Source organism: Portunus trituberculatus, chromosome 20 (assembly GCF_017591435.1).
Source record: "Portunus trituberculatus isolate SZX2019 chromosome 20, ASM1759143v1, whole genome shotgun sequence".
Taxonomy (NCBI): Eukaryota; Metazoa; Arthropoda; class Malacostraca; order Decapoda; family Portunidae; genus Portunus; species Portunus trituberculatus.
The window spans coordinates 14,560,493-14,572,673 of record NC_059274.1 but is presented as its reverse complement, the minus strand read 5'-3'; the positions used below and the strand labels follow the sequence as shown (position 1 = coordinate 14,572,673).

General features: G+C 38.9%; 1 protein-coding gene across 1 annotated transcript; it reads right to left on the bottom strand.

Annotated features, from left to right (window-relative positions):
• Positions 1-5,954: 5,954 nt before the first annotated feature.
• LOC123506695 lies at positions 5,955-7,793 on the bottom strand. The gene is made up of 3 exons (XM_045258963.1): positions 7,010-7,793; positions 6,567-6,708; positions 5,955-6,250 (listed from the first exon to the last, which is right to left on the bottom strand). Exons 1-3 carry the CDS (start codon positions 7,671-7,673, stop codon positions 5,962-5,964), a joined length of 1,095 nt encoding a protein of 364 aa, XP_045114898.1. The 5' UTR covers positions 7,674-7,793; the 3' UTR covers positions 5,955-5,961.
• Positions 7,794-12,181: the final 4,388 nt, after the last annotated feature.

Sequence of the window (12,181 nt, the reverse complement as noted above, 5' to 3'; positions counted from 1 at the left end):
CCTGAATTGTGTTCACATTCGAATGGTTTAAATTTGTTCAATTTTGTAATTTTATTTTGCAGTGCAATCCACGAAACAATAACCCTTGACACTTAGTCTCTAGTATATTATCATAATTGACTGCTGAGTAATGGGAGGAAAGTTGTGCCTAAAGTTCACCAAACATACTGGTAATAATTTTGGCTCAAAGAGAAATAGCTGAAGAAGTTAGACACAAAAAAACAAAGTTTAAAATTGAGGGCCTTGGTACACACAACTAATGACAACATTATACATAGAATGAAATGAGCATAAGAACTCAAGCAAAACAATTTCAAGTAGCACAAATACTCACACTAAACTTTTGAACACCTATACAGCACACACAGTGAGTGTGGGAGTCATGATTGGATGAAGGTGAATTATGGGATAATTTTATGGCAAAATCAATATTTTGATATGGGGAAATTTTTCATTTTTACTCTGGAATGTACGTATTAGACATTTTCAATGTAAACATCAGGAAGAAAATGTGAAGTACTTCCCTAATGTCATGAAATATATTTTCTTATATCAGTGCAAGTGTTTTAACAACGTCTGTCGTCAAGCAGAAGGAAATGGCTGAAGTGTTGAAATTTAGTAATAGTTGCGGTAAGAAAGATGTTCACGTGAAGTGGGGGGGGGGTGTTGCTCATCCAAGGTGAGTGTCTATATCACTGACATGCCAGTACATACTTAAGTTTTCCATTTATTTTGATTTAATATTCCTCTGGATTCTGTAGGTAACATCACATGATGGTGAAGTGATATCAATATTATTGAATATAAGCAAGCATCTCTACAGGAACAAACATATTTCATGTATTATTTAGGGGACCCTAACCTGGTGAAAAAAAAAATGCATTAGAAAAGATGGAAAGGAAAACTGGTGGTCTATTTTAAAAACAAGAAAAGTGCTAATCCTCAGATATAATGGACTCTTGACATTAATTTTGTGTTTTCATCACTAGCTTATACCAGGTTAGAAATTTTTCAATAGCACAGATGGTGCCATGCCTTCAAAATAATATGGGCAGTAGTACAGTGTGCCCAATATCATTGCCAATAACAAAACATTTCCTTCATGCCACAAAGGAACCAATGTAATGCTCTCACTTCATTGAACATGGCTAATTAGTAAACAACCTAATGATCATCGCATACAGCTAAGCACAACACTGCCCATTCCTGTCCTGTCATCTGAGTGTGCTATGAAAACTAACCTTGGAACTTTTGATATCACCTCGTTAGTGAGACGTAATGATGTATAGAGAAATCTAACAAGTTACTTTTGAAAACCAAGAAATTTGAAGGTTAGCTGCAGAATAGAAGTTTACTGTAATGCCATAGCAGAAGCACTAGCTGTTGGTGGTATAAATGTGCTATTGAGCACAAGTCTTAACTATGTGAGCTCTAACGATATTTTTTTTTCTATTGAGAATGGCCTTTAGAGGTAGAATCTTCAAATTTCATGATCGAATAATTTTGCCCAGCTACATTTATAAACATTTTAAAACCCGCTGAAAGTTTGATGATTAATTTCATTCGGTTTTCAGTAGCCAAGCCTCGATACGATAACAACGTCTCTTATTCGCTATTTTATGTCACAGAAGCAGGAGCAATGGTTCAGCCAACGTAAGCTGAAGTGTGACCGTGAATGGGCTCCGTGACTATATTAGTAACATGATACTGCGGATACTACCAGAGGGGAAAGTAAAATTAAATCTGAACACATACATTTTCAGGCATTGTTTAGCTGTGGCGTGAAATAGAAGCGTGGTCGCGGACACAATTAATATTCTCATCCACCCTTCATTGCTTTTGTTTAAACCATAAGAACATAAGAAAAAGAGGGAAGCTGCAAGAGGCCGCCAGGCCTAAACGAGGCAGTTCCTGTGTGCTTAAGCTACCTAATTCCATCTATCTTCCCCATCCATAAACTTACCTAACCTTCTCCATGATCTTGTTTGTTATGCCATTTGAACGAATTAGTTGTCACCGTCTTGGAGGGAAACTGTAATATGACTAACAATCAGCTGATTTGCTGCTGGCCTCATTCTTTCTCAGTTTTTACCGTCTGCCGTGGGGCGGCTGGTGCCACGCGCCCCATTATCTACCAATTTTATTTTGTCGTTTATTACACCAATACTCTCATTGTGTAATATTAGTAGGTAATTGGGATCGGTGCTCTGTTGTCACTCGTTTCATGGGACTCTATAAAGCTCCCAAACTTACAGAAATTATGACTGGATTATTCACAATTTCTCCAGCCAGCCTTGCCACTGTAATCTGCCGCCAGCCACACTTACACTTTACTACACACTTTAATCTTACCCAAAAGGCGAAGAAGCGCTGAGGCCACACTTAAATTTCATACCTCGGCTAAAGTTATCTCAGAATGCTTATGTGCATTAAACATTTTCTTCCTACAATAATCTGTTCTTTCGCCTCCTACAATTGCACTAACTCGTGTCACACGGTCCCTTCTACTTTCTAAAGGCAGGTTCACGCGTGCCAATTTGCGACTGAAATTTTACGTCGGTAGCTACCCGTCTAGATGTCTTCTTCCAGTGACGATGCTGAAACTGTGGTTGTGCTTCTTTGACGTACTGGAAGAGTCAACAGAAAAGAAAATGCCTGTGGACACTTCCCTGGCTAAGTAGAAGGAAAGAAAAGGACAGTCTAACACACTCTAAATTAGCCTACATTTCACATAAGAAAATTGTTAATCTTAAGAAGATTATGTACAATTACGATCAAATTAAATTCTAAGAAGTCTTCAATCCTCACCTCCAACAACACCCTACATTGAGGGAAATGGTTCTTGTAGAGTGGCAGCTATTTCGTCGAATGGCGATTTGCGCGTTTTTTTTTTTTTTTTTTTTTTTTTCTATAATTCATTTCTGGGGTCCCAGATGTGTTCTTTTCCCTCACCAACTAACATCTTCTCTATATCTGGAGACCACATCAAAGCTTATTCAGTGATGTCACGACGTAAATAAAATCACAAGTCGACCAACATATTGGTCTTGTTTTGCGACTGGTTTCTCCAGTCGCTATATATAGGCACTAATTCTGAATCGGAAACTCTACCGATGTAAAATTTCAATCGCAAATTAGCAAGTGTGAACCTTTCCTTAAGTGGAGACTCGAGGGACATGGGCTTGGAGACATTCAGAGTGTAACACGAGTGTCTCCGGACATTGTCAGAGGGGAAAGAACATTTTATTCAAATTGAAAATGTTCTATGCTTATACGCATTTTGAGGCATTGTTTACCGCAGTCGTGGTGTGACATTTAAGTGTGGCTATCGACTGACACATGCATAGCGTTATCATAATTTTCTACATCCAAACCGGAACAATCATTAACTACGAGGCCATATTCACATTATACACTGTTATATGTAGAGTATAAATGCATTTAATTTTTAGTGAGAAAACAAGACGCAACATTGTTATAATATCTCTGCTTATATATATATATATATATATATATATATATATATATATATATATATATATATATATATATATATATATATATATATATATATATATATATCTCTCAAGACGCATATATATATATATATATATATATATATATATATATATATATATATATATATATATATATATATATATATATATATATATATATATATATATATATATATATATATATATATATATATATATATATATATATATATATATATATATATATATATATATATATATATATATATATATCTCTCTCTCTCTCTCTCTCTCTCTCTCTCTCTCTCTCTCTCTCTCTATATATATATATATATATATATATATATATATATATATATATATATATATATATATATATATATATATATATATATATATATATATATATATATATATATATATATATATATATATATATATATATATATATATATATATATATATACTCTCTCTCTCTCTCTCTCTCTCTCTCTCTCTCTCTCTCTCTCTCTCTTCCTCTCATCCCTATTCTGTCCAACTCTCTAATGCAAGAGTTAACCAGTACGCTCAATCATTCATCCCTTTCACTGGTAAACTCTGGAACTCCCTCCCTGCATCTGTATTTCCGAAATCCTACAACTTGTCTTCTTTTAAGAGAGAGGTATCGAGGCATTTGCTCCCCTAATTCTGGCTGACGGTTTTGGCACTTTTTGTACTCTTTGAAGAGCCAGCGCTCAAGTGGGCTTTTTTCTAACTTCCTTGTTTTTGTCCTTGGCTGGCCCTCTTCCCTACGTAAAAAAAAAAAAAAAAATATATATATATATATATATATATATATATATATATATATATATATATATATATATATATATATATATATATATATATATATATATATATATATATATATATATATATATATATATATATATATATATATATATATATGTGTGTGTGTGTGTGTGTGTGTGTGTGTGTGTGTGTGTGTGTGTGTGTATGGATTGATGGGGGAAAGGGGGTTGGCAGTCCTTTGCTCCACCCTCCACCTCAGGCCTGTTTCCGGCTGTCCTACGTCCTTTTCTCCTATTCTTTTCCTATTCTTTTATTTATTTTGTTCTTTCTTTCTTTCTATTTTCTATCTCTGCTCTACATTGTGACACTGGCCCCCTTCCCAGCTAAAAATCGTGTTACACCTTATAAGCGCACGGACAGAGGATTGAGGGAGTGGGTGGACATGAGCGTAAGGAAATTTTTGCGAAGTTTTAAGCTCGAACAACATAAAAAAAAAAAAACTAATGAGGAAAATCAGCTAGAGTAGTGTTCAGATACAATTGTTATTTAGATTAGTGACTAGAATATGTAGCAATTACACAATATCTGACTAGCGATATAAAGTGAGGTCTCTCTCTCTCTCTCTCTCTCTCTCTCTCTCTCTCTCTCTCTCTGTGTGTGTGTGTGTGTGTGCGCCATAAGTATAAGATTTCGTTATTGTAGTGGCAGAACATTTACTCAGTCAGTCACAATTACACGTGCTTACTAACTAGGAAATCATGCGAGCTTCTTGCCTCATGCACTCATTCATCTGATACGCATGCACTACTCATTCAAAATACTGCAGCTGACTAGTATTGACTAACAGTTTACGATGCTAACCACGAGATTTTTTAATGAACTAATGACTAATACTCAATGCTAAATGATCGTTCGAGGATTGCGAGATTCTGACACGTAAACTGATGCCTTGATGACTGAGAGGCGACGGTTTGCTTATCTTGAGAACAGAAGCACACAACCTTTTCAAGTGTCCTAGTTGATCGTGACGCTAAACTGATGACTTGATAACAGACGTGAGTGTTTCAGCTATGTTCTCGAGATAAGAAGCTTTATACAGCCTTTTCAAGTGCATTAGACCATCGTTCCCTGACGAGTAGCTGGGGGAGGAGGAGTTTAAGCAGTGTGGTGGGAATGGCCTTACGAATAGCAGCTTCATCCCACTCCTTCTCTTGCCTCCTGTAGAAAGTAAATGTACATCTCAGTAGATTCTTACAGACAGGCTCGTCGGTATTACTCAGTCAGTAGTTGAAAAGTCAGAGCCGAAACAACATAATTGCTGACTGTTTCTCTTTCCTGGGTGTGATGGAATGTCACCTTATACTGTGTGTGTTGGTGATTTCTTGTTGCTAGTTAGGTGAAATGGCGTCTAAGTTATACTGTATGTTCATGTTACTGGTTAAGGTGCAATTATCTTAAGTAATGGCTCTTAATGGCTCTATATTCTGACGCCGTATCATTACTTTCAACAGACTAATGAAGATTACTGGCGTTTTAAGGGTCTCAGGCTTGTAGTGATGGTTACACAAGGAATTCACAATGATAGCATGACATAAGATATGAGAACTCAACAAAAAAAACTGTAAAAGATATCGCTTAGAGAACGAAAATACATACCTTATATAGTTCAACTTCAGCTCGTGTCCCCGTAAGAATTAGCGGAGACCTGTGACTGTCGGTGGATTGTGGTCATCTCCTCTTTGCTCTCACAGACATTGGTGGCGTCACGCAAGGAACTAGCAGCGTCTCGAAACATTTGGATTCTGACGGATGGAGCATAGACGCTGTAGGGAACTGGCGTGCACATGGCGGGGAAGTTGTTGTCGCAGAGATCAGGAGGCTCTTGCAGCAGGGCCTGTAGGTGGGAGATGTAGTCCATGGCTCCTTGTAGCGTCTTGACCTTACTTACCCTCTTGCTACGCCTGGTGAAGATAAAAGCATGATATAAGAACACTTCGCCGCACCTTCATTGTTCTCAAGAGGCCTCGAAGATCTACTCCGCTATGGTGAACACAAGGAGACGTGAAGCGTTGACCAAGTGAAATTATAATATGTAAAAGAACCAAATTTACATTCATCTGCTCCTCGAAACTTAAGACATGAACTATCGAAAGAGAGAAGGTAAACAAGAAAACTCATTAACAGCATCTTCAATTACATCAACTCCATCATAAGTGTGCATCTTCACCTTTATCAAGGAATACTTGGAATACTTGGAGCAGTATCGAGTTTACCTACCCGCTGGTTCCCGGGACGACTCGGCGCAGTCTGGAGAACGCCACATTGACGGACTGGACTCGCCGCCTCTCCCTCGCATTGCGTCGAGCCACCAAATGCTGAGGCTTTTCTCGGTGGGGTACGTGCTTGTAGACGCTCTTACCTGTAACACATCACAGGAAGGCGTGAACTTAGGATTTGCAGAGGTGACTTTTAGATGTACATATCTCCGGAGTGTCGTGCCATGTTTCAACATCTTTTAGAATGTCATGTCGCTCTGGTCGAAATGAGTTGCTTACTATACGTCACTGACTGTGGTGATATAGTTGATTTGATTTTGAATACACACAGAGAAATCACCGATCAACATAGACATCACCTGTCAACATAGACAGACAAAGGGGCAAGGAATATAAAGAGAAAAGGAGACTGTTTAGAATATAAGAATGAAAGTGAACACTTACTTTTCCTCTTCTCCCTGAACCTCTGTGTTACTTTGGGAGCGGTTGACGTCACCACAGTTGGAGCTTCAGCCTCCTCATAGCTCACGTCTGAATATTCCAACGAGGCTGAAAGGTGACTTGGGACAGTGGCGTCACACTCTGCAGGACTCTCTCCAATGGCCACCAGGTCCTGTGAGAGTGGCGCAAAGAAACTTTCGACGATTGGGAAGCTGAGGGTATTCCCAAGGTCGTCCTTCTCTCGGCCAGTGCTCATGAAACCTTGCGCCTGGTCCTGAGGCTGCGTTGGGAAGGTGTGGCCGTGTGAGGGTTGCATGTCGTGAAGCAGAAGTTCTTGAGTCCGAGGTTCAAGATCACTCAAGAGTAAATCCTGCGGTGGTTGTGAATCCAGGACGTCTTGAAAGAGTTCTTGAGGTTCTTGAAGGTTGTCTGCCTGAAAGGATTGTGGCGGTTGAAACACCATAACTGAAGGTCCCGCGGAGGACTCATGGAGGTTGATAGTAGTGTCCCTGACTATATCTGATGGTGGAGGACATTCACCGCTGGATTCTGTACACTTGTCCTTCGTGGAATGCGATTGTTCAAGGTCGTCATTGGTTGTCGTTTGGACTACGATGTTAAAGGTTTCTTGGTGAAGGAAACTTGAGGGAGCTTCGGGCGTCGACATCTGGGATGAGGTAGAAGGGGCGATTGACTGACTGAATTCATGTGTCTCAAGTATGTCGTGTATCGCTGTGGAAAGTGAAAAGAGAGTATTGAAAATGGTTTTATATGGCTACTACTTCAGATGAGACAGGACTCCAGTATTAACATACTATTCAATTCTTAAACAAGGTGCATAAAGAAATCCGAGGTAAAGGGAACCTACGACGATGTTAAAAGTGTTGTGCTGATGTTGCTTTCATTAATTTGAACAAATATTTAGTATGTGATCGGAACTACAATAATTACTTCCAGGTGGCACCACTGATTATAACATTAAGTTCTGGTTATGTGTATATCAAGAGCACGTTGTATTTATTGAATCATTATGTTTCATATGCTTCCCTGATGGCCTTTTGCAACTTCCTTTATTTTCTTATGTTCTTATGTTTTTATCACCGTGACGCACCTAAGTCGCTAACAAAATCAAAATATTCAACAGCTGAATATGCAAAAGAGTGATTATGGAAACCAACACTTTTGCGGTAACTCACTGATTAGAGGTAACATGATATACATACATGATATTTATTCTCTAAATTTTTCAGGGCTTTGGTCATCGTCCAAGTCACCCAGACTCTATTTCATGAGTGGCTGGCAGCACAAAAGTCAGAGCTCCATTCTCTCTCTTCCTCCTTTCATTAAGGTCTCTCATCCTGACGCGCTACACGCCATCAGGGGAGAGAAAGCCAGCCGCTGCTAATCAATACTTGGGGAATATTTGATAAGCAGGTATCATCATCAGCGCGTGTGACCCGCATGAAAGGATTACCTTAAAAGGTACGTCACTGCACACTGGTTCTCTCTCTCTCTCTCTCTCTCTCTCTCTCTCTCTCTCTCTCTCTCTCTCTCTCTCTCTCTCTCTCTCTCTTACCATCATTATGAAAGCTTTTTTTTAACAGTATAATACTGCTATTGAAACTATACAAGAATTACCTGAAGTTAAACGTCAGTGTATATGAAACGATTTCACTCCATTTCAATGCAATTTTTTTTTCAGTATTGATTTAATTTTCATTGATAAAAGTATCTGGTGAACTTCATTCCTTGCAAATACTTGCCACGAAAAAGTGAGATATTTTTTTTCGTGTTAGAGCTCAACATCTATTCCATTGTAGAGAACTAGAACATGTAGTGACGGAAAATCGGTATAGCATTTTGAATTGCAAGATTCAGAACAGCTTATATATGCACTGTGTATAAATTGGGAAATTCAAATGCAGAAAGCTTCAATAATACTAATATAAAGGAGGAGGCAGTAAACACCTGACGAAACGATAATTACTCCCAGTGAGGTCTAATATCACTGGTTCAGGGGGTGCTGTGCTATCATAAAGACAGCTGTGACCTCACTGAACGTTTCCCTTTGTGTATCACAACACAAAGGGGCAGTCACAGCTTGCCCGCTAAAGACAACTCTCTTCCTTTACACAAAACTACATGCATTTAACTACACATACATTCTTCATGCATAATTTGAAAAAAAAAAGATGACTCGTATATCTTCGGAATTCCTTTTTAACTGCATTTCTATTCAACTTGTTTAGGGACCGGCACCTCAGCGGGCCCTTTTTTTCAATCACAGTTTTTGTTGCACTTAGCCAGTTTTTCCTCTTACATAAATGAATAAATAAATAAAGGAACTTTAAGACTGTATAGAATTAAAGATAAATCTTAAAAATAGATATGTCAACAACAGAGTGCGCCATGTTTACATACCTCGACTCTTACAAGTCTTCCAGAAGTTATGTTTTTGATATCCAGACTTTTGACTCTAAAAGTAAACTCTTGGTAGGAGTGCAGCGATAATGTGAGTTTCACAGTCTTAATTGTCAGGCACGGTCTAAAGGATGCATTGCGTTTTGTGCCTTGTTGATGTTGCTTGTATTTTCCATCTGGAGAGCGAGGACTGGATCAGAGGCTGGAGCCACCACTCACTGATGTGGGCTCGCCGAGGGGCGGAGATCGACTGTTCCCACATCCCAAACTTCATCTCCATCACCAATGACAAAAGTTCCTTAGTGCCTGAAAAGAGAAAGAGAAAACAATATAGAAAAAAGACTTTGATGAAGTTTGTGTTATATTCTCCTCGTACATGTTTATTATAATGAGAAAATAGAAAGGGAATATAACAATAGGTTTGAGAAAAGTTTCAGAATGTGTAAATGACGTGACTGGGATGAGCCCGCATCCCTTCCTACCTGCACCTGCTTCCCCCCATCCACCTCCTCAGCACCACAACACGCCACACGTCTCGCCCGGATCGGAACAGAGTGACCCACGACTGGAAGCCAAATAGAAGAAATAAGCATTCTATTTAGATTTTTAGAACACTAATGACAGTAAAACACTTGTGACTTATTTGAGAAACTTTAGACGGGCAAAAATGAAACTGAAGCCAATAAAAGTTTTGGACAGTCCGATCATTCAGCGGTGTCTCTAACTTACAACGCGGAGTCCATATGCTAGTCAAGGGAATTAGTCTATAAATCGAGTCAATAGATCTCAACTTCCTTTAATGTTTTCGTGCTGGCAGTTGATTGAAATCGAACACCTAGTGGTTGGAGTTCAAGGATTTCTGCAGCCTTGAAAGGTACCATGAGTTGAGTTTCCTTAATTGGGTGTGCAACACAACGTATTATTAATAAAGTCGGTAGGTGTTTGTTTTGCCATGCAGTCTTCCTGATAGTGGTCAGGTAACAACTTGTTGATAAGGGCAGATCGAACTTATTTGTTATTATTGATTTGATTTAGGAGTCCTATTAACGGGGTCCCATGTAAATAAATTGCTTGGTCGACAAAGCTGACGGGCACTGAACCCAGTGTAGTGGCAGGCACGCGCTACAAGGGGTGGCGCCGACCGTGCATCAGACCACGCCACAACGTCACAGTGACTACCGAGACCACAGCATCCATGACCTGATATTCCTGCTTCGGACAGTGAGAAAGAAATAAAATAAAGAAAAAACAAATGAAGATAATTAAACGAATGAATGTGGTAGTTGTCGTAAAACAGGGGGGTAGCATGGAGACACCTGAGTCCATTATGAAAGTGTATTTACGGTAGTACAATACACAACAAGTGTAAACCGAGCGAAACGAGAGGCAGGAGGCGTACGTGTCACCTGAGGCGGCGGCGAGCGAGGACTGAGGGGAAGGACGTGACGTCAGACAGAAAGGGAGTATGGGTAAAACAAAGGACATGCTAACATATGAATAGATAAATAGATAAGTAAATGATTAAAAAAAAAAAAAAGGCTGAGGTGTTTATTAAGTTCTATTCAAAATAGTTACTGGTATCTTGATTATTAAAGGGAGTGTTTTTATTCATATATTCATTCACTTGCTCATTTAGTTAGGAATACCCTTATATTAGACGTGATTGTAGGATGGCAAGAGAAGTACACGTGTCGCGATGCTCCATCTGGAACACAAAATTAAATGGCTCCTCATGGTTTGCAAATACCTCCTTGTTGAATACGTGGGCTACGTCTAGAGATATTCTGCAAAAATTCCAGCACAGACTTGTAATACAGGTGAATACATTAATCTTTCTTTGAAAAGTAACTTTCGCTGAAAACTTAGAGAATAACGCTATTTTTGTTTCAGTCCATATATCCCAATAGTCTTTATTCTTTTTTATTTGGTATAATCGCACGACAGGTAACGGAACGCACGGCAGGTAACGGAACGCACGGCAGGTAACGGAATGACCCCTGACTGTAGCCTTACCTCAAGTACTGGCTGAAAAACAAACACTTCGCCATTCTGCGTTAAAATGACTGATATCCAGCACTACTGAGACCCGACTGATAACCTGCTTAATGTTGAAGAACACGGCATCATTTATGTTGAAGGTGGGGGGGGGTGACTTGCTTTCTGTCGGCGTGTTTGGGCGTCTACCTGCCCATGTGATGATAACTCTGAGGCGCTGGTAGGTTAGCGAATTACAGGAAAGGAGACTGTACGATAATTATTGTAACTGCACTTGCTTGCTTGCTGTGGTTTATTACGAAAATCTGAAAGTAAGAAATATTTTTCTACTTATCCGAGTTGCAGCTTACTTAACTAACTATATTCTGTATAAGCTTCAATTTTATCCACCTTTAATTCGACGGAAAGAGATATCAAACTTGGAGATGTGCTTAGTATCACCTCGGGATCATAAGGGTAAACAGTACTGACGGTCCTTTAATGTGAAAATGTTAGTTTACTAGCCGGGATTACTTTTAGTGGCGCCTTGTTTTAGCGAACGTAACTAATATGAATTGTAAGAAAACTAATATTGTGTGGATAAAAACTACCACCGACTAGAGAGAGATAGAGAGAGAAAAACAAAAGATAGTCAGCCTTACCAGGGTTAATGCAACTAAGAGAAGTTTCAACGTGTCAGAAAAACGGTAAGTTACTGGGCGGTATTTGTGGTCTAAAATTCAAACAGGTTGCCAGAAATTCCATCTGGTATATAATAGG